The sequence below is a fragment of the Pongo pygmaeus genome, chromosome 6 (genome assembly GCF_028885625.2).
Source record: "Pongo pygmaeus isolate AG05252 chromosome 6, NHGRI_mPonPyg2-v2.0_pri, whole genome shotgun sequence".
Classification (NCBI taxonomy): domain Eukaryota; kingdom Metazoa; phylum Chordata; class Mammalia; order Primates; family Hominidae; genus Pongo; species Pongo pygmaeus.
This window is the reverse complement of record NC_072379.2, coordinates 101,412,940-101,440,928: the sequence shown is the minus strand read 5'-3', so window position 1 is coordinate 101,440,928 and position 27,989 is coordinate 101,412,940. Positions and strand designations below refer to the sequence as shown.

At 39.4% G+C, this 27,989-nt stretch overlaps 3 protein-coding genes and 1 pseudogene across 19 annotated transcripts in view; 3 read left to right on the top strand and 1 right to left on the bottom strand.

The window, feature by feature from the left end:
• NAPEPLD (N-acyl phosphatidylethanolamine phospholipase D) overlaps positions 1–23,118 on the top strand; it is an 83,728-nt gene extending 60,610 nt beyond the window's left edge. For 5 of the 8 annotated variants that reach the window (XM_054494961.2, XM_054494966.2, XM_054494963.2 and 2 more), the window contains one exon: positions 112–5,085. In XM_054494961.2, the coding sequence (XP_054350936.1) occupies positions 112–237 (126 nt within the window). In that variant the 3' untranslated portion in view covers positions 238–5,085. Of the gene's footprint in view, positions 1–111; positions 5,086–21,210; positions 21,305–22,666 lie in introns of those variants that run through there. The other 3 variants (XR_008503633.2, XR_008503632.2, XM_054494962.2) reach the window with 3 other exon arrangements.
• On the bottom strand, positions 3,903–27,895 carry ARMC10 (armadillo repeat containing 10). 8 transcript variants are annotated; one of them, XM_054494979.2, is made up of 7 exons: positions 27,118–27,871; positions 26,557–26,754; positions 19,394–19,542; positions 16,506–16,640; positions 10,575–10,751; positions 6,307–6,378; positions 3,903–5,364 (listed from the first exon to the last, which is right to left on the bottom strand). In XM_054494979.2, the coding sequence occupies exons 1-7, from the start codon at positions 27,254–27,256 to the stop codon at positions 5,110–5,112; spliced, it is 1,125 nt and encodes a 374-aa protein (XP_054350954.1). In that variant the 5' UTR covers positions 27,257–27,871; the 3' UTR covers positions 3,903–5,109. The 8 variants fall into 8 exon arrangements, with proteins under 8 accessions (XP_054350954.1, XP_054350956.1, XP_054350955.1 ...); XM_063667689.1 differs by lacking the exon at positions 3,903–5,364 and adding an exon at positions 7,781–8,112 and having other exon boundaries at positions 6,305–6,378; positions 27,118–27,625; XM_054494981.2 differs by lacking the exon at positions 26,557–26,754 and having other exon boundaries at positions 27,118–27,895.
• LOC129040438 (quinone oxidoreductase-like) lies at positions 13,660–14,671 on the top strand (annotated as a pseudogene).
• The window catches only part of FBXL13 (F-box and leucine rich repeat protein 13), a 269,907-nt gene continuing 269,400 nt past the window's right edge, over positions 27,483–27,989 (top strand). The window contains exon 1 of one of the 3 annotated variants that reach the window (XM_063667682.1): positions 27,483–27,869. In XM_063667682.1, the coding sequence (XP_063523752.1) occupies positions 27,759–27,869 (111 nt within the window). In that variant the 5' untranslated portion in view covers positions 27,483–27,758. The remainder of the gene's footprint in view (positions 27,870–27,989) is intronic. The other 2 variants (XM_054494956.2, XM_054494957.2) reach the window with 2 other exon arrangements.

Sequence of the window (27,989 nt, the reverse complement as noted above, 5' to 3'; positions counted from 1 at the left end):
GGGCCTTATTCTAACTAGGCATCTGTTATTTTAGTTTGAACTGTTATTTGGAAAATCTCCCAAATATATGTTTAATCTTTTTCTATTTTTCTTCTTTCTACCTTTGGCCAGCATTACTTAGAGCCTCCAGTGAAGCTGAATGAAGCTCTAGAGAGATACGGACTTAACGCTGAAGATTTTTTTGTCTTGAAGCATGGAGAATCAAGATACCTAAATACTGATGATGAAAACTTTTAATAAATGTGAGCACAGGCACTTTTAATGAAAAAGGCATCATCTAAGTTTAAAAACAAATGAAAAGACTTAGAAATTCATGAATATTGTGACTATTTTACATTTGGAAACAACTTCTGCAAGTTTATGTTTTATGTTTTGTGTGATAACTTGCTTCCTAATATGATCAGCTCATGTACACTATGAGAGAGTTCAGGGGTGGGTCATTTAAATAATGAATTGGCTAATGTGGATTTTAAATTTCATATCATGATATAAGCACTGCAATGGAAATGTTTTTACTAAAGCATTATACTTTTGTGGTACTAGAATTTCCTGAGGTGAAAAACTGATATTGAAGACTCATTTTTCTTTTTTCCATTCTTCAGGACCTTCAGCAAGGTGAGTCAAGGCTGTCTACCTACCTAGATTTTTTTCAGAGGCCTACAAATACAAGTATCTTTCTTATATGCACATTATAATAAATGATGAAATTCAGTCCAACATGTTTATTATAAACATAGCAATTCTTGCTCTATCAAATTAGCTTATATGCCAAATATTAAATATGGTTTATTTCGGTAAGCATAAAAACATAGGGGCTATCATTTTTAAAGACTTGATTTTCTCTATTGTGGTAAAATATATAAATACGTATTTGCCATTTTAAACATTTATCATTTTAACCATTTTTAAGTGTACAGTTCTTTCGCATTAATGCACCTATGACCACCATTCACTTAAATTTTTAAAAGACAGAACAGTATATTCTTTTTTTCCTAGAGCCTTCAGATGAGAGGGAACAGTATATTCTATTGCACGTCTACAATTCCCAAAAGACCTCTTACTTTGGGAAGCCAAGGTGGGTGGATCACTTGAACCCAGGAGTTTGACATCAGCCTGGGCAACATGGTGACCTCCCGTCTCTCTCAAAAAAAAAAAAGAAGAAAAAGCCAAGTGAGGTGGTGTGTACCTGTAGTCACAGGTACTTGGGAGGCTGAGGTGGGAGGATCACTTGAGCCCAGGAGGTAGAGGTTGCAGTGAGCTGTGATTGTACCACTGCACTCCAGCCCGAGTGACAAAATGAGACCCTGTCTCAAAAGAAGGCCCTCTTCTTAGCTGAGCAGAGGAAGGGAAGGAGTGTGGCTATAAGAATATGATTTATGCCATTTTCTGTTTTTAAATCTAGAAGATCTTCTAAGCACAAATATAGCTACAATGAAATATTTTACAGACAAAATGTTAATAGACCATATTCTTTGAATTAAATTTGTTTTTAATTTTCTCTACACATTTTTTTTTCCTGGAGTCTCTTAGCTCTAAATATACCAATCAGATTTATAATTTTTTTTACCTGATTCAGATGTCTTATATTTTTATATTAAATGAACCTTAAGCATGATTCTTTTGGTAAGCCAGTATGAATACCAGTGGTTGGGGGGGGAAGTCAGTTGACATAAGATTTAGTCCTAATAAGGACTCTGTATTCACTTGATTATTCTGACCCTTCCTAAGGGAGGGAGTTGGATTAGATACCACTGGAGGCCCACTCTGTATTCCTAATCCAGTCTCAGCACTTTATTCATACAAAATAATCAAAATAGGTTTTCTACACCAAATGCTACCCAGGCAGTGCTCTATAATTTATTTGCACATGTGTATGTGTGGTGCCACGTTAGCCACTAAATCTGAACTTTTACCCTGCTTTCATCATGGATTTTTTGTGTAACCTGAAACAAGTCACCAATGCTCACTGTGCCTGTTTCCTCATTTGCAACAAGAGGATAATTCCGACCTACCTCTGAAAAATGTGTAGAATAAATGAGTTTTTAAAGCACTTTAGAAAATATAAGGGAGAAAATGATTTCTTAAGATATCACTGCCTAATACAGACAGGTATATTTGAAAGCTAAATACAGGTTAATGCTTTTGATAATGTATTGTTCCTGTTGCAAATTTAAGCATTATATATTAGGAGACTAAACATTGAAAACTTTATTTCACTGATTTTTAAATTGGAGTAATAGCCTAAATAAGTGTAAATAATCTTTATCAAAATTTAGTGTTTATCTACAAAGATGCGAATCAGTCAAGGGGAAATGTGTATGCAATGTGTGTGTATATAATGTATGTAAATGTATGATTTTGGGGTACTAAAGCACAAAAAATCCCCCATAAAATAAACCTTCCTGAAAAGACTGATCATAAACTTTTTCACTCCAAGCAGATGTGAATCAAGATGTTAGGTTTATGGTGGGTTAGCTTTGAGGTATGTTGCCCTAATACTAGCCAGCGTTGTTGTAGCCATATTCCTTGCTGCTGCACGCCGAATTGAAAATCCATCTCTTACCTCTTCTCTATGAAGCAAGCCAGGTATGTCTTGCTTAAGTATTTCTTCTCCATGAATGGCCTTAACATTATTTTGTATTCATGTGTACTGTTTAACTGAGGGTCTCGAAGCACTTTAAACTGTTGTGTTCTATTTCCACTCGTCTGGCCTGCCTCATTTTTCTAGGCCCTTTCGTAAGCTGTAATTTTTTATTACCACTCACGTTCCTTCTACACTGACACTATTCATTAAGAACATCAAGCTTCATCTCTGCTTACAGAATCTCACCTTATTGAGTGGGTTCCACTTTATTTTTCATTTGTTATCTACATTTTGAAGGGTTTATGTGCAAAGTGAAAACAAATTTTGAAAAATAAGACAAATCCATTCTCTTCTTCAATTCAGTCTAATATGCATTGTAGTGTCTTTTAGTCAGTCTTATCCTCTAAGTCAACTTGATTTTCCTCTTTGTGAATACCCATAGCAATATGTATAAGATTTTATTGAAGTTTCCTGTGATAACTGAGGAACACTTTGCTATGCCTCACTGCCCAATAGGGTGGGTCATCAATTAGGAGAAATCCCAAATTATAAAAGCCAACATATGCCGTGACCTACGTAGGGAAAGATGTATTTGTGCATCTTCTTTCTGGGTAGTTAAAAATTACTCCCTCTTTTCTCTAGCATTTTGACATTTCAGACTCAATGCTCTGATCTCTAGGGAGTGTGATTATTCAAACTAATGAGAGAGGACAAGAAGACACAGTTTTAGAATCCACTGCTGCTAAAGCACATTAAAAACAAATCCTGGTTTTTAATGTATGCATATTTTCATATTTAATGAATATGCTTTCACTAAATAGGGAGGTAGATTTGAAAAAACTTATAAAGAAATGTGCCTTTTGGGGAATGAATACTTTTGTTCATGTCTAGCCCACTGGGAATTTTGTTTTCACCTTATACTGAGCCCTTTTTCTAATGTAAAAATATTTCTTCCAAGTTTGATTTCTGTATCAGGGTAACATTGAGATCACACATATTTCTGTTTGAGGATTTGTGACTTCCTATGGAAACAGTCTTTTATCTATGTATTTACAAATGAAATTTAAAGTATTCTTAAAGCTTTGCCTTAAATACTGCTTGCATACTGATTTACTTAATGCTAAGCATGGCAGGGGTTATAAATTTAAATATATAAGACCTGGCTGAATCCCAGATGTATCAATAAATTGTTATAGTAGCTTATGGAATAAAAATACTATTAAAGATAACAAATTTTCATACATTGTATTTTTAGTCAAGTAAAATATGGATGAAAATAAAGTACTGTCAAGGGAAAAAATATGTATAACCTTGTAAGTGATTTTTCTCCTCTTTATTAAAAAAAGATTATACAATTTGGGCTCATAATAAAAAATTCAAACAGTAGAACAGTGTGTATGTAGAAGGCATTCCCCACTCCCACTCCAGGAGTTTGGGTATCATTCTAGAAGTGTTCTGTCAATACATAAGCATTTTTCATTCAAACACACACGCACACACGGGATCCCATATTCTTCTATAATTTTTGTGTTTTAAAAAACCACCGTATTTCATAGATATCTTTCCATTTAAGCACATTCGGAGCTCCATCATTCTTTTTTTTTTTTGAGACAGAGTTTTGCTCTTGTTGCCCAGGCTGGAGGGCAATGGCGCGATCTCAGCTCACTGCAACCTCTGCCTCCCGGGTTCAAGCAATTCTCCTGCCTCGGCCTCCCAAGTAGCTGGGATTACAGGCATGCGCCACCATGCCCAGCTAATTTTGTATTCTTAGTAGAGACAGGGTTTCTCCATATTGGTCAGGCTTGGTCTCAAACTCCCGATCTCAGGTGATCTGCCCGCTTCAGCCTCCGAAAGTGCTGGGATTACAGGCAAGAGCCACCACGCCCAGTGCAGTCTTTTCAAAGACCAGATAATTTATTTAACCAACTGTCTAAAGATGGACATTGTGATTGATCACACTATTTTATATGTAACATTGAATGGAGTGGGTGAGTCCTAGGAAACATTCTCTCCTAAAAGTTTACATTTTTCATTGACTAGAAGTGACCAAAATAGATTCTACTGATGAGAAAAGACTTTTGAAAGCAGTATGGTCAGGCTGGCAGGTGAGTGGACTCAGGAGCTTAGGATTTCATTGCTACTAAAAGAACAAGACTATTCAGTTGTGAAACAATGATTTAGTCAAATACTGATGCTGTCTCAGATGAGTAACTGCAAATCACTTCAGAAGGTAGAAGGGTAGCTTAAATGTGAAAAAGGTTACTGCCACTTCATGTAGGGAAGATAACAAGCATTTGCAAATAGCAAAATAGAAAGAAATAAATGGTTTCAGTACAAGCTGTTATACTCACTTGGCATCAAAATAGTCCAAAATAAATCTGAGAACCATGGCAAGTTATAGCTGTGTTAATGATACAATGTGATATTTACTGTTTAAATTCAGCAGCTGGGAGAATCCCCTTATATGGAAGACAGAAAATACGTTTATATCCAGACTGCATTACTCTTTGGAAAAATATGACCAATCAGATTTTGGGTATTATTGTTACAACCTTTTCCTTCACCTCTGCATCATGGTGATCAACTAAAGCTCTAATTTTCTGGGCACATTCTTCTCCATGTAACAGGAAAAACAATGAACCTTCAGTGAAAGTAGGCTGCACAGCTAAATGGCCTTCTATTTTGAGGCAGTTATTTATATTCTGAAATAGTGTAAGTACTCGAAGAAGAATCTCCTTTGCTACGTGGCTGTCATAAAGGGAAAGGAATGATGAATCCACCTGAAATATGAAACAATGAGTATTATTTTATAATATATGAAAACATTTTTCATGTATATTTTAACATTTTAAAACTGCATTGAATAACTCACATTTTAAAATTTTAAAATTCACATTTAAAATGTATCTCACATTTAAAAAATTTTGTCATAGAAAACCCAAAATTGCATAACTTAGATATATAAAATCTTATGTACCCCCACACTGTATACTAATGGAAAAAAGGGAGTGTTTTAGCTGGAAAAATACTATTTCCTTGGAATTTTCGAATGTGGTTATTTGGGAAAAACCACCATTTTCTTTTTTAAGATCATACGGTTTTCATGGGAACTCATTATTTCATCAAACATTTAGTGCCCATACACCACAGGGCACAGAGCTGGGTGGGGAATAGGTATGAGCAGATGAATACGATGGTTCCTTTTCTACAGGAGTGGAGTTCCATTCTATCCCAGCATTCAGAACACTTATCACAGCTTTTAATTACCTTGTTCACTTGTTACATATTTTTGTCTCTCCACTAGACTGTAAGCTTCATGAGGACATGTACCATGTCACGCTGTGCTCACTGGTGTGTCTCATCTAGCATATGCTGGGGACTCAGTACTGCTGTTTCAGTGGATACTAAGATACATGTAAACACAAACAGTTCAAGTATAAAATATGGGATGGCACAATTGTACCCACAGTTGGGTAGAGAAAAAAGTTGTAATTTATTGTTGCTAGGGTGAATTTTTAAAAATGTTTTTCAAAAGTAAAAGAGGCTCATTGCAAAAAATTTAGGAAATTCATACATACAAAATGAATTTAAAAAAACCACCTTTAATACTGCTCCTCAGAGAGAATCCCTGTTAACATTTTAGGCTAAATCTTTCCAGATCTGTCTGTCTGTTCAAATGTATATATGTGTATATTTACAAAATAATTATATAAGCTATTTACTTGGGCACGGAGAAGTCCTTCTGTCATGGCTGGATTTTCAGACAAATTCAAAAGCAGTTTCAAAACTTGCACCTGAAAGAAGATGATACTGGCTTATCTCAGACTGGCAAGCATGAATTTTCTCTCTCAGGCATGCTGTTCTCTCACCATGTCTTCCTGTTAAAAGTCCTGCCTAAGCTTCCAGGCCTGGCTCAAATTCTCTCTACTCCAGGAAACCTTCTCTGTTCATTCTACTTTAAAGGTCTCACTCTGAACTCTTGTAACACTTGGCACCACTCTTAGAGAACCTATCACAGAACAGTGTTATTTAAACCTCATTTTTCCAATTACACCATTAGGGAGATAGAGAGAATATTGCAAATGTCTTGTACCACTCTTAGAGAACCTATCACAGAGATACAGGTTTTCTATCACAGTGTTATTTAAACCTAATTTTTCCCAATTATAATGTCAGGGAGATAGAATATTGCAAATGTCTTCACAATCTACCCCCAACTCACATGCACATCTGAACAGATGGTAAGCTTAGCATCTGTTAAATACACGATCTTCATTATGATTACTGGTAAGTGAAGTATGGCCAGGTATGATGGTGTTGGCCTGTAGTCCTAGGTACTTGGGAAGCTGAGGGGGGAGGATGTCTTGAGCCTTCCCATCTCAATGATGTTCAAGTTCAGGGATGTAGTAAGCTATGATTGTGCCTGTGAATGGCCACTGCACTCCAGCCTGGGCAATATAGTAAGACCCTTAGACCCCATCTTCACCCCCCACAAAAAAGAAATAAAGAAATATAATTTTTAAAACAACAACAAAAAAATCTCTCAAAGCTCAGCTCATTTCTACTTAAACTATAAAAATTTTGGAACTGTTTGGTTACCAAGTCTAAATAAATAACAATATGGCCCCTTTTGGTAAGCTACCATGAATTTTTGAGGTCATCTTTTAATGTGAAAGTGTTTTACAATCATATAAACAAGCACAGTGATAAAAACTGATTGATTGGTTGATTGATTGAGATGGGGGTCTCACTATATTGCTGAAGCTGGTCTTGAACTCCTGGCCTCAAGCAATCCTCTCACTTTGGCCTCCCAAAGTAACTAGGATTACAGGCATGAGCCACCATGCCCAGCAATGATATAAATAATAAGCAAATAACTGTTATCTAATGGCTGACTAGCTAAAATATCAGCATTCTTATCACTTATGACTGAAAAGTCAGTAATAACAAGACTCAAATAGAATACCTCTTTTAAAAACAAAGGCCATGTGAAACCATACTTTCTACAAGATACCTGGAACTAAAATGAGCATAGAGCGGGGTACTAACTCAGGGAAATGTGACAAATGTGCTCTTCACTAGAGCTGGGAAGGAACCTGGATATTATTTTAGAAAAATTTTTTATTACAAAGGCAACAGATGTTTACCATAGCACTTTCAAAAAAATAGAAAACCACAAAGAAAAAGAAAATTTACCCATATTTACGTAACAAGAAATGATCACGATTAAGTTTTGGTGTTTTTGGCCAGGTGCGGTGGCACATGCCTGCATTCCCAGCACTTTGGGAGGCCAAGGTGGGCAGATCACTTGAGCTCAGGAGTTCACGAGCAACATGGGCAACACGGCAAAACCCTGTCTCTACAAAAAATACAAAAATCAGCCAGGCGTGGTGGCATGTGACTGAAGTCCCAGTCTTCTGAAGTCCCAGGGAGGCTGAGGTAGGAGGATTGTTTGAGCCTGGGAGCTCAAGGCTGCAGTGAACAGAGATCATGCCACTGCAATCTAGCCTGGGCAACAGAGTGAGATTCTGTGTCAAAAAAAGAGAAAGAAAAGTTTTAGTATTTTCTTTTTGGTCTTTATGCATATATCCTGTATACTCACAATTCCTTTGATCATGTTGTAGATACTAATTTATTTGAGGATGACATAATACTTTGCTTAATTTTACTGTTTTTATCAAATATTTCTTTATTTTTAGAAAATTACTACTTGGTCATGATAAAAATTTTAAGTAATGCAAAAGAGAACAAGGTAAAAACAAAAGCCACCATGCTTTTGGCCCCTTCCAATCCTCAGCAGTGACCACTGGTAACATTTCTTGAATATGCAGAGATTGTCTTTTTCAAACAGATGCTCTTAATAAATTAAGGCCTCTGGGGGTGAGAGAGTAAAGGAGACTTCTGACCCTTCTTTAGTGCAGTCCGTGAGGGTCACTATCAGATCTCATCTGGCCTGACTGGCTATCAGCAACACTAGGAATAAGTGTTAGGAAAAAAACACCTGGCTCCAATGTCAATGAAGTTTCAATTAGAAAAACAGGAACAGGAGGTATGAAATAGGATGGTCCTGAACTTACGAAATAAGCCTGGATGAAGTAAAAATCTAAGACCCACTAATAGTCAATGAGGGCAGGTATACAACCAGGGAATAGCAACAGCAATAGCTATTTGGTATCCTGTATTAAAATCTGATGTTGCTATTCTTTGTAGAAGGGAGTTAAATATGAGAAAAAAATACATATACAGTTAGAATACAACTACAGATTAAACAAATATATGGATTTTGGTTTGAAACCATATTAAGACATGTTTTTTTTTTTCCTCGTCACATGCACCATCTTGTGGTGACACTAGGACATTTTAAACCATTAGTTTTGTTTTCATTGAGGATGTAACAAGCACAGTTTATTTATGTTAATCCTCCACTATCTGCATTATCAATCAGTGGTGTACCCAAAAGGTTATTACAGTACAGTGAGATCCCTGACTTAAGCAAAATAAGATATTTAAAAATTCATTTTAGTGGTTATTTACTAAGAAAATACCTAAATCAGACACACTTTCCCACTAACAAATGGATGACTATCCAAAAGTTCATTTGCAAGTTGGAACTTTAAACTCAATTTTTATGGAAAATCAATGTTGTAATTGGGTATGTTACAAGGCAGACCAAGAACGCAAATTTTCTATCCTAGAAATACTGTACTAAGCAATGTAATGGAAAAACACAACACAACAAAACAAAAATAGAACATAATGTTGTGGTGTGGGTCATCTTTTAAAAAGTCAAAAAATATATGAAAACACAGATGATGTCTGAGACAGATATATACAGCCCCAAGGCCAGACTCGCCTGGCTGAACTCAGCCTGGCTCTGGACTCAGAGTTCCTCCTGAGGTTCTGGGTAAAGCAGCTGCAGTCAGGCAGAGGAGAGACTTCTCCTACAGTGGCAACAACATAGAGTAAAGAGGGAAGGAGTTTCCCCAGGGGTTCAGGGGCTGGAAGTTATCTTGTTCCACTGGAGGCAGACATGTTGATGGATGTTGGAAACTGCCTGGGAATGGTGCAATATTGCTAGAAGACGACTCTTACATTTAATTTTCAATACCTTTTGGTACATCTTGGATCAGATCCAAACAAGTTTGGCTATTGGAAAAGAGGAAAGTCCATGTACAAACACCTTGGAAACATAAAAGCAGGACTACAGTAAGACTCCTGTAATCACATCTTGATAACCTCAAAAATAACTGCAGTGATGTTGAATATTTGGAGTATGGCTTCACATTTGGTCTTTCTAAAATGCTTATGCATTTGTCTCTCAACTGTTCCAGAGAACACAGACTAACATGGTAAAAAGCCTTGATGAACAATCCACCCAACTTATCAGAACTTTTAATTAGCCTACAATCTATTTTTATGCTTTTTCTTGAAAAATGGCAATTGATAAGAATGCACACTAATATGAGAGATTTACTTAAGAAACTTTTTATAGGGCATCTCCTAAGGTCCTACTTAATTCAGCTCAGTATCTGTTGCCTCTTATATCAACCTAACTGGACAGAGTGAAGCACTGAGACATCTTTCATATATTCAATTCACTTCATTTACTACAGTTTAAAAGTTGTTTTAGAAATATTTTTCAACAAATAACTGAATCAAAAAAATGATTTGTTAACCCTGAGGTAAGCAAAATATTCAACTAACCACTACTATTACTCAGACTCCTTTTAATCACAATGTTCCTATATTTGGTGGGGGGAAGCTAGCTTCTCAGAAAACCAAATGAACAGGAATCTGTTGATAAGTGAAAGAACAGATGGTTTTCACAAGTTAATTTTGCAATGGAATATTTGGGACTAAAAATAATATACTTTCTTGGGACCATGTGAGTTTTTAATAAATCTTCCTCTTTGAGGCACATCAACTTAAGATAGGTGGCCTGCAAATACTATTTCAATGTTAATAAGCTTGACACAATAGCTCTTCATACCTTCGTGTTTCCATTTCCAGTAAGTAACACCTGGAACAGGTCTGTAATGTAACTGTGAAGCATGTGCTGGTGGTCATTGGTAACAGTCATGTTTGTCAACAATCTCAGTCCGGCCAGCTGCACAGCAGAGTTCAGAGGACCAGAGAATACATCCTCACAGACTTGACTGATGTATATCTGAAGGCAGGGGATGAAAATGAGCATCTTAGAATCTCCAAAATTTTTCTACTGAACAGCCACTTTTCTGCACAGTGGAATAGGGCTACTGCTCAGGATGGAACCGACTCCTCAAAAAATACATTTCTTTTTTTTTTTTTTTTTTTTTTTTGAGACGGAGTCTCGCTGTCTCCCAGGCTGGAGTTCAGTGGCGCAATCTCTGCTCACTGCAAGCTCCGCCTCCCGGGTTCACACCATTCTGTCTCAGCCTCCCAAGTAGCTGGGACTACAGGCACCCACCACCAGGCCCCGCTAATTTTTTTGTATTTTTAGTGGAGACGGGGTTTCACCATGTTAGCCAGGATGGTCTCGATCTCCTGACCTCGCGATACGCCTGCCTCGGCCTCCCAAAGTTCTGGGATTACAGGCGTGAGCCACTGCGCCCGGCCAAAATATGACATTTCTATCTGGCCCTCAAAAGTTGTTGACTTTTTAAAAGCTTCCTTTGGTAATTCCAGGCACAGTGCTTAGCATTTTACAAATACTCCTCATTTAATTCTGAAGACAACTCTAATGAGTTGGGTGTTATACTATTACGGCTATCTTGCAGACAAGGACTTTTAAGTCTTTAAAGAGCTCGAGTCCCCTGCCCAATGTCAGACAGCAGGTAGGGATGCAATAGCCAAGCCCAGAGATCATGCTCTTAACACCAGTGGCCTCTCCCTGGTTGGAGGCCTCCCATCTTAGTCCACCTTTCTGTTTCAACTGGTCTGCGCACACTGGGATCAGGGAAGAAGATGTGAGGCCATTTTGTATCACAGTAAGTACCTTAGCAGTAGGGTCTAGAGAGCTACATCATTTAGGAAGTAAAGAATAGGAAGATAATGTGAAACAGAATCTTTCCCTAGAATTAATCCTATCAAAAGTAAGCAGAACAAAATTATACTTGGCCTAAGGTTCTTATTTACCTAGGTATATATATATATAATTCACCCCTTCATAATATTGTTAACTATCACTGGTAAAAAGTAATGCAATGCTGTAGTACTCTTGTATCATACATGACACAACTAAACTCAGTGTGATGGAAACTTTTCTGAAACTCTCCTTTCTGTGTCTGGCCATGAGCTTTCTTTTTTTTCCGGGGGGCCAGGGTCTCACTGCCGCACAGGCTGCAGTGGCACAATCTCCGCTCACTGCAGCCTTGACCTCCCAGGCTCAAGTGATCCTCCTGCCTCAGTCTCCAGAGTAGCTGGGACTACAGACATAAGCCACCATGCCCAGCTAATTTTTGTATTCTTTGTAGAGACAGGGTTTCACCATGTTGCCCAGGCTGGTCTCAAACTCTTGAGCTCAAGTGATCTGCCTGCCTCAGCCTCCCAAAGTGCTGGGATTACAGGTGTGCACCACCATGTCCGGCCTGGCCATGAGCTTTCTAGCTTAGAAAAATGATGTTTTACAGATAACTGCGATTCACTTAAGCAAATCTGAACTCTACCAAAAGTTCTAACTGCTAAGAAAATTTTCCTAATTTGAAGTGGTAAGTTACCAATTGTCCCATAAACAATTATTAATTAAAAAAAAATCCCAAATGTGTCCATGTTACCATAGAAACTAAATGGCAGTAAAGCAATGAGAGATTAAACTTTTAATCTAGTTTCAAGATCTAAATTACATTTATTTTTAGAGACAGGGTCTCACTCTGTCATCTAGGCTGGAGTGCAGTGGTGTGATAACAGCTCACTGCAGCCTCAAATTCCCCCTGTCTCAGTCTCCTGAGTAGCTGGGACTACAGGTGCATGCCACTATGCCCAGATAATAAATTTCTTTTTTTTTTTTTTAGAAATGGGGTCTCACCCAGCCTGGTCAACATGGTGAAACGCCGTATCTATTAAAAATACAAAAAATTACAGGCATGGTGGTGGGCACCTGTAATCCCAGCTACTCAGGATGCTGAGGCAGGAGAACTGCTTGAACCCAGGAGGCAGGGCACCAAGAGCGAGACTCCGTCTCAAAACAAAAACAAACAAACAAAAATAAAGAAATGGGGTCTCACACTATGTTGCCCAGACTGGTCTTGAACTCTTGGCCTCCAGCAATCTCCTGTCTTGGCTCCCAAGTGTTGGGATTACAGGTGTGAGCCACCACACCTGGCCCTAATTTACGTTTGAAAGTCAACTGGTTCTCTTTGGTTACAATTTAATTATACGTCCATCCATCTTTTAAAAACATGGCATTTATTTAGCTCTGTATAAATCATATACTTCTGTAAGATGCTGATGTCTTTCAAAGCATTTCCTAAAATGTGTGGACTGTTTACATCCTTATTATATCTGAATCTTTTTACCATTTCAATTATAATAACAAGATTACCAAATGGACCAGCTTAGTTATTCCTGCAGCTGTGTCCACCTCATCTTGTTCTGTTCTCTTGGAATTCTCTCCTTCCCCAACTGTACCTGTAGGGTAACATTCTCAAGAGCCAGGTCAGACTCCAACCTCTTACAGAAACTTTTGGATCAAATCTTTCCTTTCTACGTACTCAATCATGTTTTACTTACATTTTTCCTTAAAGGACTGCATTATGTTCTGCCTTGACTTACAATTATTTAAGGACTTGCCTTATCCTTCCTTCCACCTTTCGTAGAACAAGAGTTGCATCATGCTCATTTGTATACTCTGCACCACAAAGCAGGAGTTTGATAAATATTGAATTGAAATAACATAATTTCCTAATATTGCATTTTTCTGCTGACATTATCTGACCCTGGCCTGGTTCCTTTAGCACCCTTAGATTAAACTGAACCCCAACTCCAAAAGTCTTGTTGGGTGCAAAAGTTAGAAGCAGCCTGGCCAGCCTCCTTCAGTGGAATATGAAGGAGCCCTTGCAGATTTTGATTCCCACTTTAGAGCTTTTATCTAGATGACCATGGCAACTGAACAGAAGCTGATGAGAGCTGTTAGAGTGTTTGAATTTGGTAGACCATAAGTCCTGAAACTCAATCAGATGTTGCAGTACCAGTTCCAAAAGACCATTAGTTGTAATCAAGGTTCATGCGTGTAGTGTCAACCCCATGGAGACATACATTTACTCTGGTATTTATAATAGAAAACCACCTTATTCTATGCTCAGATGTAACTGGGGTAATGGAAGCTGTTGGAGGGAATGCATCTACTTTCAAGAAAAGTGACAGTTTTCACTACCGGCACAATCTCTGGGAACAGATCACACTGTTTACAAACTGCCTGAAAAACTGGACTTTAAACAAAATGCTGCCATTGGTATCCCATATCTTACTGCATATCGAGCTCTGATTCACAGTGTCTGTATGAAAGCTGGAGAGTGTTCTAGTTCATGGGGCTAGTGGAGGAGCTGGAGTAGCAACATGCCAAATTGCTAGAGTTTATGTCTTAAAGGTTTTGGGCACAGTTGGTACTGAGAGGGACAAAAGACTTTTGCAAAATGGAGCCCACAAAGTGTTTAATTACAAAGAAGTTAACTATGTTGATAAAATTAAGAAATGTGTGGTAAGAAAGGAATTCATGTGATTATTGAAATAATAGCTAATATAAATCTTAGTAAAGATGTGAATTGTTTGTCATATGGAAGATGAGTAATAGGTGTTGGCAACAGTGGTACCATTGAAATAAACCCATGGGACACTATGGCAAAAGAGTCTAGTAAAATTGTCGTTACTCTATTTTCCTCAACCAAGGAGGAATCTCAGCAATTTGCAGCAGCCTGTCAAGCTGGAATGGAAATTGGTTGGCTGAAACCTGTAATGGGTTCTCACTATATGTTGGAGAGGTGGCCCAGGCTCATGAAAATATCTCTCACGGCAATGGGGCTACTGTAAAAATGATTCTTCTCTTTTGATGATTAATTCTTTCATGGATTTCAGAGGTTGTCTTTTGCCCAGTTTTACTTACACAATCTTTTGTTTAATTAACATTCATTTGATCCAGTGAGTTTCTTATGTGAAAAAAGTAAGATTTTTCTTTGGAGAACTGAGGAAGTAGAGTAAAATTTATTTTATGGCTGGCAATATTTTTTTTTACCTTCTATTTCAAATCAGGAAACCTTCATAGTACAAAATAGCATGCTAGTGGTCTTTTGGCATTGGAGTGCATTCCAGAAATTCTTAACTGATACTTGATTAATTCTATACCTTTGATTAAAACATGCCAATTCAAAATAAGTGTTCTCAATTTCCAAGGACTTCCAATCCTACTTACTTTTATAAAGGTTTTTTAGTCTCTGATTAGCCATAACTGTATTGGACTCTAAAGATTTTCTGGACTAAAAAAAGACCCCTATTCCAAACTAATCTCATCTGGATCTATATGTCTTGTGGAAGGGCAAGAACACATAATTTCCAGGGCACTTTGCTAGTTTTCCAATATTTCCCCAAATATTAGAATATCCACTTCATTGGATATTCTAATTGATTGTCAATGACCCCATATATTCTGTGAGGACAGCAGCCTTATCTTTGGTATGACACTTGGTACATAGCCTCCAAACTGGTAATACTTCTTGACTGATCAGATTTTCAAAGTAGATTTAGAGTTACCTGTTTGTGTGATGGGAGTCATATATTGAAATTAATAAGCTCACCAATTTGACACATTAAGAATGGTCTGCTTTTGCTTCATAGCATAGTAATCTGTAATTCTGTAGAAAATTAAATTTTCTAGTCTATATAGTACTTGCCTCTCATCACTTCTGCATAGCTCCTCACAGTTACTGCTTAACAGTGTTCTGGGCTGGAAGTCTTTATCTAAACTAAATACAGAGATTACCTCTTACAAATCTTGCCATCAACATTATATTCAAGGAAATAAAGTTTGGTTATTTGTTGTTTTTTTCTTCATATGAGCACATCCTCCTGTCTCTTGTTTCGTGATTGTCTTGACCTGATTTGTTCTGTTGAATGACAATTTCTGGTTTGAACACGGGAGTCCTGTTTCAATAATAAACAGAAAACACTGCTCTTTTCTATAACCAAGGGGTATCACTGGGTTCTGGCTATATATGCCATGGCTGAAGTGTTTTAACCGTTGGCATTTACCAAGTTAACTATTTTTTTTGCAGGTTAACTGCCTCATAAATAACATTTTTGAAAAAGCATTAAAGCAATGTCAGTAATGTAGGTTAGCATTTTATGTGCATCCTAAAATGGAGGATTTCTCCCCATACAACAAGATAAAGGAACAGTTATTCTGTAAAAGTCAGTTTAATCTATTTGCACATTTGCCTCATCCATTGAAAGAGCTAAAGCATACAGTGACTTAACATTTCACAATACACTCATATAGTACACTTAATTTCAAAGGCAAAACTAGCCAAACTGTATGCATTAACAACCATATTTATGAATATGTAGCATCGCATATGCTCCCTGAATGAATCTCTTGTAATACTAGTTCTAGTTCTAGCACAAAGTCTTGTCCCAACTTTCAGCCAACTATATTCACTATTTGGTTGGTGCCTACAGCCTTAAGGCTATTACTGTCACCAATGCCTGTCCCTGATGTAGAGGATAACCTGTAGAATAAACAAGCATTATTTTACTGAAACAAAAGTCTTATTGCACCTCTTATTGGCTAGTTCAGGCCCCTCCCTCTTCTGTCTTATTCTCCATTCCTCTAAAGGTAATCCTTGGCTGTAAAATTACAAAGGATAGTCTACTAAAGTTTCATTACTCATCTTTTTGTTATTTTCTCTTTTATTTATAGAAAACCTTATACATTTGTGATTTTCAGTCAACTTACCTTTATCTTGATTTGATTTTCAACATTCACACTCAGGTTATTTAGTGCATTTAAAGCTTTCTCTTTAGTACTCTGGTTGGAATGGTTGATTTTGTTTGCAACAATTGGAATACCACCCAATTCACGAATAATAGCCTACGAGGGGGAAAAAAAAACAGGACTGGGACTTCAGTATGCATCTCCATTCACTGAATTCTTTGCATCCACAAATACAATTAAAAATGAACGGCTTTTTGGAAATATCTTTCCCATATACAAATATTTAATTCATATTTTAAAAAAATCTCACTACCCATACTTTTATAGGTAAAGAAAATCCATTGAAAATAAGATTATTAAGATATATAATTATTTAAACTACAGTGTTGAGAAATACAATAAAAATTTATAGAGATACTATAATGATCCTGAAGCAACTTACAAATAAAATTATTTTTCTTTGAGATGAGTTATATGACTTCTCCATTATAGGCAAAACTGGAAAAGTGTTACAATTTAGAATACTAAAGTTAGTGTTTTGGATTTAGAATACTAAGGTAGTATTTTGCTAACATGTATTATTTGAAACACTAATCCCTCCAAATGTTAAGAGATGTTCCATAAAAATAAGGGGGGGTGGTTTCCCATGGTTATGTAAGTTTAGGAAAATCTGAGTATAACAAAGTAAGCATGTTTCTTTAATATGTCCATGTGTACCGGGAATCTTGAAGAGGGGTGTGCTGACAATAGTATGTCTAAGAACTAAACACAAAAAAAGGGTCATTTTTTCAGCAGTGGAAGTGGTGGGAACGTACTGATATCTTGCAGAATCAGGTTCCACACAGTTTGAAAAATGGTACCCAGGGCCAGGCGCGGTGGCTCACACCTGTAATCCCAGCACTTTGGGAGGCCGAGATGAGTGGATCACTTGAGGTCAGGAGGTTGAGACCAGCCTGGCCAACATGGTGAAACCCCATCTCTACTAAAAATACAAAAATTAGCCAGGCATGGTGGCCGGTGCCTGTAATCCCAGCTACTGGGGAGGTTAAGGCAGGAGAATCGCTTGAACCTGGGAGGAGGTTACAGTGAGCCGAGACTGCACCACTGCACTCCAGCCCGGGCAACAGAGTGAGACTCTGCCACAAAAAAAAGAAAAAAAAAAGAAGAGAAATGGTACCCAAATATTCAGAGGGAAAATAATCTGGGATGTCTTACAGTTAGTTGCAATACTATGTTACCATGTGCTTTTGGCTCAAACATTGAAAGAATTAAATTGCTTTAATTCTTGTAAGAAAAATATGCTAAAAATTATTCTTGTCAAGTGAAGACATGCTATTCTAGCAGGAAAAAAGAAAAAGACTGCCATCATCTACTTCTTAGAAATAGCTCAATACTCCATTTTACCGTTAAGGGTGATCTTAGCGTTAAAAGAGAAATAAACTTTCCCTTTACAATTTCAAGTTCTTTCGAAGGACTTGCAGTTACTAGAAAAGTTTTTTTTTTTTTTTTTTTAAACTGTATTGTTAAAGCAGATTAAGGTACTATAATTGATGGTGAGGGCACTGACCCTCACTGCTCAAGAAAGTACTTCTTCTCCAGTGGGTACTGGCCTACTCTGACTACAACTTATTTTAGAGGAATACAAAATTATGCCATCAGAAATACTCCTTTAAAGGCAGGCTAACACATTAATCACTAGCTATTGTTTTTGCTTGTCTAGTGGCTCTCTTTCCACGGGGGCAGATGTGGCATCTCCTCTGTCCCACACAGTCCCTGCTGGGATTGTTTTCACTTGTATTCACAGCCATCCCTGCTACTTAGCTGCAGGATGCTCATGTGAACCAGGCCTCAATAAACATGGGCCATGGTCCCTCGACTGATCCAGAAATTGCCCCGGAGATTGATCCAAAGGGTTAACACTGGATCCTAGAAGAACAACTGTACCTTTTGGATAATGAGCTACAGAGATGAAGGCTTAGAGAGGCTAGTGGCTTTCTTTCAACCCTGGTGAAGAAAACCACTTTGTGGCCAGAAAGATAAAGACCAATACATAAAATTGAGCGGCCATAACTCTGGGAACTCTGCAACCTTGAACTGGACTCAGTTGTGCCTGAAATCAATGCCATTCTTCGCTGTCCAAGTTAGCGGAGCTCAATATTTTCCCTTTTAGGCTTAAAATAATTTAAGGTGAATTCTGTCATTTATAACTGAAAGAGTACGTAATGCACAAAGATTCTCTATCTCCCTATATGTTTATAGAGCTTTACAGTAAACCTTGCCATTCTGGAGAAAGCTGGGCTAAACTATAAATTCAAAATAATTTTGTACTTATGACAATGTTAACAAAGGGCATTGGCTGAAAACAATTACAAAATTTTGTTTTAACTATTTTTTCATGCTGGAGGGTTGTGAGGAAGAGTAGGAAGAAGGACATGTTCAAATTAAGCTCTTTAGTCTTAGTGTTAAGTCTCCATTTGCAGGAGCCATTTGCATTGATTAGTGGTTATCAGAGTGTGGTCCAGGGATCATCAGCATCGGAATCATACTCATAAGACCTATATACAATTTAAAGTATGTACTTAAATGTTAGATGCATTCATTGTTTTACTGAAGCACTGCTGAATTTTAAATAATTTAAAAGGCCATGAAATGCTAAATGTTCATTAGATACACTTACGAATGTGATGCCAGTGACCAACTTCATAGGGATCTATAATCACATTAATAATCATCTCACTATTAGGCTGTGTTTTTCAGAAGTAAACAAACATTTTGTTTTAAGTATAAGTAGCCACATTGCACAGATGAGGAAACTGAGGGTCTGAGAGGTTAAGTAATTTATTCAGGGTCACAATTACTGCTAGTGTGTAAGAATGGAAAGAGCCTGCTTGCTGAGTTGAGGTACTTACTTGGTTAACTGAAAAGGCTGCATTGTTACCCAAAGTAATCAAAGCTCTTTCAATAATTACAGGATCCTCAGTTGACTCCAGCAGGTAAAGGAGTTTCTGAAGTTGTTCAGCATTTAGAACATCATCATATGAACCATCAGTTAAGTCTTCTGCATAAGAAGAAAATTATTTGAAGTTAAGCTAAAATCAATAGGAGGTTATTTTTGAGACAGGCTCTCACTCTGTCACCCAGGGTGGTGTGCGGTGGCACAATCATGGCTCACTACAACCTTGATCTCCTGGGCTCAAGTGATCTTCCCGCCTCAGCCTCCCAAGTAGGCAGGACCTGTGGTCCTAGCACATGCACCACACCCGGCTAATTTTAAACATTTTTTGTACAGATGGGGGTCTCACTATGTCGCCCAGGCTGGTCTCAAACTTTTAACCTCAAGCAGTCCTCCTGCCTTGGCCTCCCAAAGTGGTGGGACAACAGTATGAGCCACTGTGCCCAGCCTGTTTAAAATTTTAAAAACAATATCGAATACATACTTGTACGGCCGGCACAGTATTAAGCACTTTACATCCTTAGGAAGAAGATACTTGTAGTACTCTCAAATTACAGCTGGGAAGTGTAGGCTTATAGATTCCAAGAAATTAGCCAATGGTCACTTGGCATATGGCTGTTAGTAAGACACTTCATGCAAATACTAAATACCTCAAATGCTGATCACATTTTCTGTTTCTCCTTTTAAAAACCAGGTACACACATCCAATGAACACTTACCTATAAAGGGATTAATTAGGAAATATGATTTGCATTAAGCAGATCTTTTCTGAGCACATCAGATAGAAGGAAAGCTATGAGAGTAAGCCAATCTTGTTGCTAGTGTGGCATTTTTGTTTGATTTATACAACAAGGCATGATGACTAGGATCCTAGAATAATAGTCCTGATGGTGGTGATGACAAAAGAAAAGCTGACATTTTGAGGAAGAGCTAGGATAGCCAAATGCTGGATCTGCTCAATGATGTTTAAACTTATGGCTTTACCTTAAAAAAAAATCCTCTTTACAGAAATCACCACAGGAAGAACAGAAGCCATTTTATAACACTCTTACTGGGGTGGTGGGGGGAGGGGAAAGGGTAGGTGAGGAGGTTACACAATAAGTGTTATATGATCTCAAATCTGTGTTTTTTCTTAAAACACACAAAATTGTTAGGCTGGGCATAGCAGCTCATCTCTGTAGTCCCAGCACTTTGGGAGGCAGAAGAATCACTTCAGGCCAGTGGTTCGAGACTAGTCTGCACAACATAATGAGACCCTGTCTCTATTAAAAAATAATAATAAGTAAATAAAATTGTTAAAGGTGGTTATTTCTGGGTAGTGGGATTATGAAGGACTTTTATTTTCTACCCTGTACTCAACAGTACTTTTTTTTTTTTTTTGCAATAAACAGGTACTATTTCTGTAACTAAAATAACTAAGTATATTGCTCAAAGAAGAATCACACACACACACACAAATAAATAAAATAAAGGGACAAGTATAGATTATACATGGGAAACAATATGTGGTACATGATATATAATATGTGATGCCCTGAGGAAGCCAAATAAGAAATGTTAAGAAAATGTCACAGCTACAAAGCCAGAATATTCTCACTACCAAGTCTTAATCAAGACCTTTTACTTTTGAATACACCATCGGCCTCATTAACACCTTATAAAATCGGGTTTCACCCAAAGAATACTTGAAAAGATAAAGGAAAGAATGATAAAAACACAGCTTTTTAGAACAGAAAGAATTTGGGGTTCATTCAAACCTCTTGTTTTACACAGGAAGAAACTGAAGCCAGGATTGTTCAAGGATCTGCCTAAAGTCACAGGGGTAGCTAGTAGCAGAAACCAGAGAAATGAAAAATCAAAGTTACAAGTAAGTCACTTACTATTTTTTGGGGTCTCAGTTTTCTCATCTGCAAATAAAAGGGTTGGCTTAATACTGTAACTGGCTCCAGAGTTTCCTACACAGCCCTGAAGTTGTATGATTTCATATACACATGCATACATACATGTGCACATGCATGGCAGAAATGTGATAAATTTAACTCATCCATATTCGAGATATTTCAAAATCATACCACTTTGTTATATGTTATCTCATGAAGTCATTTTTAAAAAGCTTATAGACTGGGTGCAGTGGCTCACGCCAGTGAACTCAGCACTTTGGGAGGCTGAGGCGGGCAGATCACTTGAACTGAGGAGTTTGAGACCAGCCTGGCCAACATGGTGAAACCCCATCTCTACTAAAAATAGAAAAAAATTAGCCGGGCGTGGTGGAGGACGCCTTTTAATCCCAGGTACTCAGGAGGCCGAGGCAGGAAAATTGCTTGAGCCTGGGAGGTGGAGGTTGCAGTAAGCCGAGATTGCACCACTGCACTCCAGCTTGTGTGACAGTAATGAAACCTTGTGTTTTTTTTTTTTTTTTTTTAAAAAGAGAAAAGCTTATAGATGTATAAATTCTTTATAAATAGCCATTGAAAATTTTTCTGGGGATTAAATCACTAACGATAAAATTTCACGGCATTGTATCACAGAATTCTCACTTGGTGGGAAGAGGCACAACGTGGTAGTTAAGACTAAGCCAAGGCTATGGGGTCAGGTTGTCTAGTTCAAATTCCCAAATAAGCTACTTACCAGGTAAGAGACTTAGGCTCTCTCAGCCTCAGTTTACTCATCTGCTAAGTGGGAGTTAATAGTGCCTACCTCAAAGCACTTTTGTACCTAGAATATTTAGAGTGACTAGTATGTTATTTTCATTAATGTGACACACAGCTGATTAATAGCAAAAGTGGCTTTAGAATCCAGATCTTTTTACTCCTACATTACTCTTTCCTCTCAACCATTATTCCTCCTAGTATATTAAAATAATGAGCCTAGCTGGGTGCGGTGGCTCACACCTGTAATCCCAGCACTCTGGGAGGCTGAGATGGGCGGATCACGAGGTCAGGAGTGCAAGACCAGCCTGGCCAAGATGCTGAAACCCTGTCTCTACTAAAAATACAAAAATTAGCCAGGCATGGTGGCACATGCCTGTAATCTCAGCTACTCGGGAGGCTGAGGTAGAAGAATTGCTTGAACCTGGGTGGTAGAGGTTGCAGTGAGCTGAGATCGCACCACTGCACTCCAGCCTGGGCGACAGAGCAAGACTCCATCTCAAAACAACAAAACAAAACAAAAACCATGTATTACTTTTTAGTAAAGAAATGTAAAACTTAAAACTCTAAATATTTTACAGGAGGGCGATCATCAAATACTCAGCTCTTCCACTGGTGAGTTTTTGGACTGCTATTACACAGGTGAGGAGTCAAACGTGTTCTACTTTCCATCTAGCTTTGTGCCAACAAGATTGTGAAAGAATCTTAGGCTCAGTGGTTTGTGGTCTCCTCCAGTAAATCAAGGAGAAATTACAATTCTCAAAGGCAATGAAAAGTAACTACCACATTATAACGTAGCAAGACAAATTTCAAGATAACTGTCATGGTTCAGAATCTTTCCAACTGGGAACACAATATGCCTGTTTATGTAGTCTTAGGCCCTTCAGTAAAATTATCTTCTCACTATAGGAACTCCTAGTTTTTAAAGTGAATTCCTAATTTTTAAAGTTTTTATAGCTATCATGAATGATATATATTTCTTGAAACAGGGTCTCATTCTGTCAAATAAAATATTTTCAATTAAAATTTTGAATTGTTACTGCATGTATACAAGAAGTTATTGATTTGGGTATATTTACTTGTACTCAAGATATTTTATTAAACTCATTGCTTCTAGTAGTTAGTTAATTCTCTTGGATTTTTCCAAGTAAATCATTATGCCACCTACGATTATAATTCTGCCTCCAATATTTATGCATGTTGCTTTTTTCTTATCAAGCTATGACTCCAGAAGAACGTTGAATAGTAGCTGTGATAGCAGACACCCTTCTCTTGTTCTTGAGTTTGATAAGGATGCTACTAACTAGTGTGTCTATTAAATACGGTATTTGCTTTTGGGTTTTGATGGATGTACTTCATCAACTTAAGAACATTTCCTTCTATTTATTCCTAACTTGCTGCAAGTTTTTATCAGAAATCATAAAATTTTTTTTTTTCCCGAGTCTTCAGCTATGCAAAGAAATAATATTTTAATGCCTTTTTATTATGAGGTCATCATGTGGCTTTTCCTTTTTCTAGTATGACTCCTCCTTCCATGTCCATTTGGCCTTGGTATATTATTACTTTAATCCCCTGATAGATTTGACTTGCTAATATTTTAAGATTTTTATATCTTTATTCATAGTTGAGACAGATTTACAGTTTTTCTTACTATCCTTGTCAGGTTATGACGTTAGATTGTTGGATGAATTGGGACTGTTTCCATCTTTTTCAATGCTCTCAAACCACGTTAGTACAAAAATTATTTTTATTTATTTTTTAAGACAGAGTCTTGCTCTTTTGCCCAGGCTGGAGAGCAGCGGCACAATCACAGCTCACTGCAGCCTTGACCTCCTGGGCTCTCCCAAAACAGCCTCCTGAGTAGCTGGGACTACAAGTGCACACTACCATGCCTGGCTAATTTTTCTATTTTTTGTAGAGATGGGGTTTCACTATGTTGCCCAGGCCGGTTTTGAACTCTGGGCTCAAGCGATTCTTCCACCTCAGCCTCCCAAAGGGATTAGAGGTGTGAGTTTAAAACAAAGAAAAGATCGCCACTGCACTCCAGCCTGGGCGACAGAGCGAGACTCCGTCTCAAAACAAAAACAAAAACAAAAACAAAACAAACAAAAAACAAAGAAATCTTCTGAAATCTAAGCGTGATGATGACTGTATTAGTCCATTCTCATGCTGCTATGAAGAACTGCCCGAGACTGGGTTATTTATAAAGGAAAGAGGTTTAATTGATTCACAGTTCCGCATGGCTGGGGAGGCCTCAGGAAACTTACAATCATGGTAGAAGGGGAAGAAAACACTTCCTTCTTCATAGGCAGCAGGAAAGAAAAGGAGTGCACAGCAAAGGGGGAAGCCCCTTATAAAACCATCAGATCTCCTGAGAACTATCACGAGAAGAGCATGGGGGGGGAGGGGAACCGCCCCCCGATTCAATTACCTTCCATCGGGTCCCTCCCACAATGTAGTGATTATGGGATTACAATTCAAGATAAGATTTGGGCCGGGCACGGTGGCTGACGCCTGTAATTCCAGCACTTTGGGGGGCTAAGGCAGGCACATCACCTGGCCAACATGGTGAAACCCTGTCTCTACTAAAAACACAAAAAAAATTCGCCAGGCACATGGTGTGTACCTGTCATCTCAGCTTCTCCGGAGGCGGAGGCAAGAGAATCGCTTGAACCCATGAGGCGGCGGTTGCAGTGAGCTGAGATCATGCCACTGTACTCCAGCCTGTGCGACAGAGTGCGACTCTGTCTCAAAAAAAAAAAAAAAGATGAGATTTGGGTGGGGACACAAAGCCAAACCATATCGATGATGAAATGAGCATTTCTCAAGTCTTCTTCAATGATAAAGGTGTAGCTTCAGGAAGAAGGGACTGTGAGCAAATTATTTTTTAAGCTGCCTTACCTAAGATAACGATGATTATGGGAACTGGTAAGTTTAAGTTTAAAAGACTTTGTCCACATTCATCAGATTGAGTCAGTATAACTGAGAAGATATCTGAGTCCAGGACACCTTCCCAATGTACTTATACAAAAATATCTCTGACATGGGCAAAGACAACAAATTAGGCTTTGTAAATGCTATGATTTGAATGTCTCCTGCAAAACTCATGTTGAAACTTAATTCCCAATGTGGCAGTATTGAGAGGTAAGGCCTTTAAGAGGTGACTGGATCATGAGGGGTCTGTCCTCATGAATGAATTAATCCATTCATGGATTAATAAGCAGGACTGGTGGCTTTATAAGAACAAGAGACCTGAGTCAGCATGTTAACACACTTGCCCCTCTGGCCTTGGGATGCCCTATGCCACAACAAGAAAGCCCTTACCAGCTACGGCCCCTCAATCTTGGACTTCTCAGCTTCCATAACTCTAAGAAATAAATTTCTTTCCTAATAAATTACCCAGTTTCAGGTATTCTATTATAAGCAACAGAAAATGGACTAATACAGTAAGGGTAAATACAAATCTTAAAAAAAAAAAAAAAAGCTGAATTATACCTAGTGGCAAAAGTGAAAGAGACCTTCCCCTTCCATTCCCTTTTTCTTAAAGCATTCCCTCATGCAAACTTGTAATTAAAAATCCTTTATTGGCCAGGTGAGGAGGCTCGATCCTGTAATTCCAGCACTTCGGGATGCTGAGGCAGGAGCACTGCTTGAGCCAAGTTCAAATCAGCCTGGGCAACATGGTGAAAACTCGTCTCCTAAAAAAATAGAAAAATTAGCCAGGTGTCGGTGTGCACCTGTAGTCCTAGTTAGTTAGTGGGGTGAGGTGGGAGGAGCCCAGGGAGGTGGAGGCTGCAGCTGTGATTGCGTCACTGCATCAAGCCTGGGTGACAGAGTAAGTCCCTGTCTGAAAACAAAACAAAACTCCTTTTTCTGTTTCTTTGATACAAATGTAAATCTTTTTAAAAGTGAAATAAGCATTTGGCCAGTTTTACAGCCCAAGAAAGACTTTCTTAAAAGCTTTGGAGCCTACTGTTTGAAAGCGTACTCTTTGAAACCTACTCTTCCAGGAAGATAGAGCCCCAATCTCTCCAACTCTGTGAGTTTTTAGCCTGGGAACCTGGTTCCACATCATAAAGATATTTTTATTTTTCCTCTGGATAAAGGCAATTAGATAACAACCACCCCACTTACCAGTAAATTTAGGATAAACTACATGTAGCAAGTGGTACTGTCAAGTCCTCTTACTTAAGGACAAATTGTTTTTTATCTTGAGAACACGTATGTAATATGCAATCAGTTCTATCTGTCCAGCTACATTTAAAGGAATTAGAATTCTTCCTGCTATCCCATTAGCAAATTGCCCGTGATGTGTGAGGCAATCCAGTTTGTGCTTATTCAACAATGAAACTGTTTAGCTCTCTTCTACAATTGTGGACAGGAGTTTCTTGGATGGCAGATATGATATTTTAAGTTATTTCCCTAACATCTTCCATGATGTGAAACATGCCTTTGGAGGGTTTTAACGTACCGATCAACTTCTGGACAGACACCGAATCACGCATTTGTCCGCTGGGAGGGTGTGTCTCGCGGAGACAACTGTTCCCATTTCCAAAACACACACCAGGCAGCGAGGTGTTGGACCACTGTGACTCCCAGGTACCTCCCCTCTGAGGCCGGGCCGAGCGACCGCACAACTGACCCTCTGACGTCCCTTCTTCCAGGGCACCTGCAAGCAGAGCTTGACCTATGGCTCTGGGCCCCTCAACAGCCCTTCCACAATCGGGAGAACCCCTTTAGTTACACAAAGGCCCGGAGCAAGCTTTAAAATGAGGCCATCAACAGCTTTTTAAGAAATCTAATCCTCCGCTGTGACGCGGAGCTCAGGCAGGAAAGCCAGGGCAAGTTTTCATACCAGTATAATCAGCAAAGGGGCGGCGGGGGCGGCGCAGCACCCTGCACTCACACAAGTACTGCCTCTCCCTCTAGCTCGGCTCCTCATTTTACCCCAAGCACACGCAAGCCACCACCCCGGCCTGGGGAGCCCCCCTGCCCAGTCCCCGCCCACCTGCCGGGAACCCCGCGGTCCCACCTGCGGACTTCGAAGAGCGTATCCCGAGCTCGCGGTCGCCCCGCCGCCGACCCCGGGTCAGCCTGTAAATGCAGTAACAGGCGCCGGCGCCGAGCAGCAGGCCCGCCGCCACCCAGCCCGCGCCCCGGGGGCCACCCATGCTGCCGCCGTGGCAGAGCCGCAGCGCCGGGCCAGGGCAGGAGGCTCGCGGGGGCCAGAGCGGAGGTCTCCAGCGAACGCGGGCCTAGCCGCCACAGCAAACGCCACGCGACCTGGGTGTGGAGAAAGGAAATGGGGTCTGAGCTCCGCCTCCCGGAAACGGCCTAGCTCAAAGCCTATAATCGCCCAATCCAGCCCGGCGCGTTTCGGCGGTTTCTCCCAGGCGAGGCGGTGCGGTGCGGGGCGCTGGACACCGGGAGAGGCGGCTCGGACGGTGCGCCCCACGCGGAGACGCCGGGGCCCGCAACCCACAGCCGAGCTTCCTGTCGCTTCTCCCGGGGCGTGAAGCAAGCCTTCCTCCCTCCTGCTCCTGGCAGCGGAGCACGGGGCGGTGCCACGCCCAGCCCCGCCCCCTGGTTGCCGGGACAACGCCCGCACGCGCCTGGCCCCTAGTCCCAGAGCTGGGAGGGTACTATCGCAGCTTCTCCGTCAGGCCTCGGGCCATGGCGTCGCTACGCAATGCCAACCCGAGGCTGAAGAACTACTTCAAAGAGAACTACATTCCTCAGGTCTGCGAGGTACTGGACACGCGTGAGAGCGGATACAGACCGACGGTGGGGAGTTACAAGGGGGAGGAGTCAGGAAAGACTTCCCGGAGGAGGGACTAGGTTTCGGGGTTGGGGAGGAGTGGAGGGAAGGCGGGGCAGAATGCGAGAAAGTGAAGTCAAATTCGA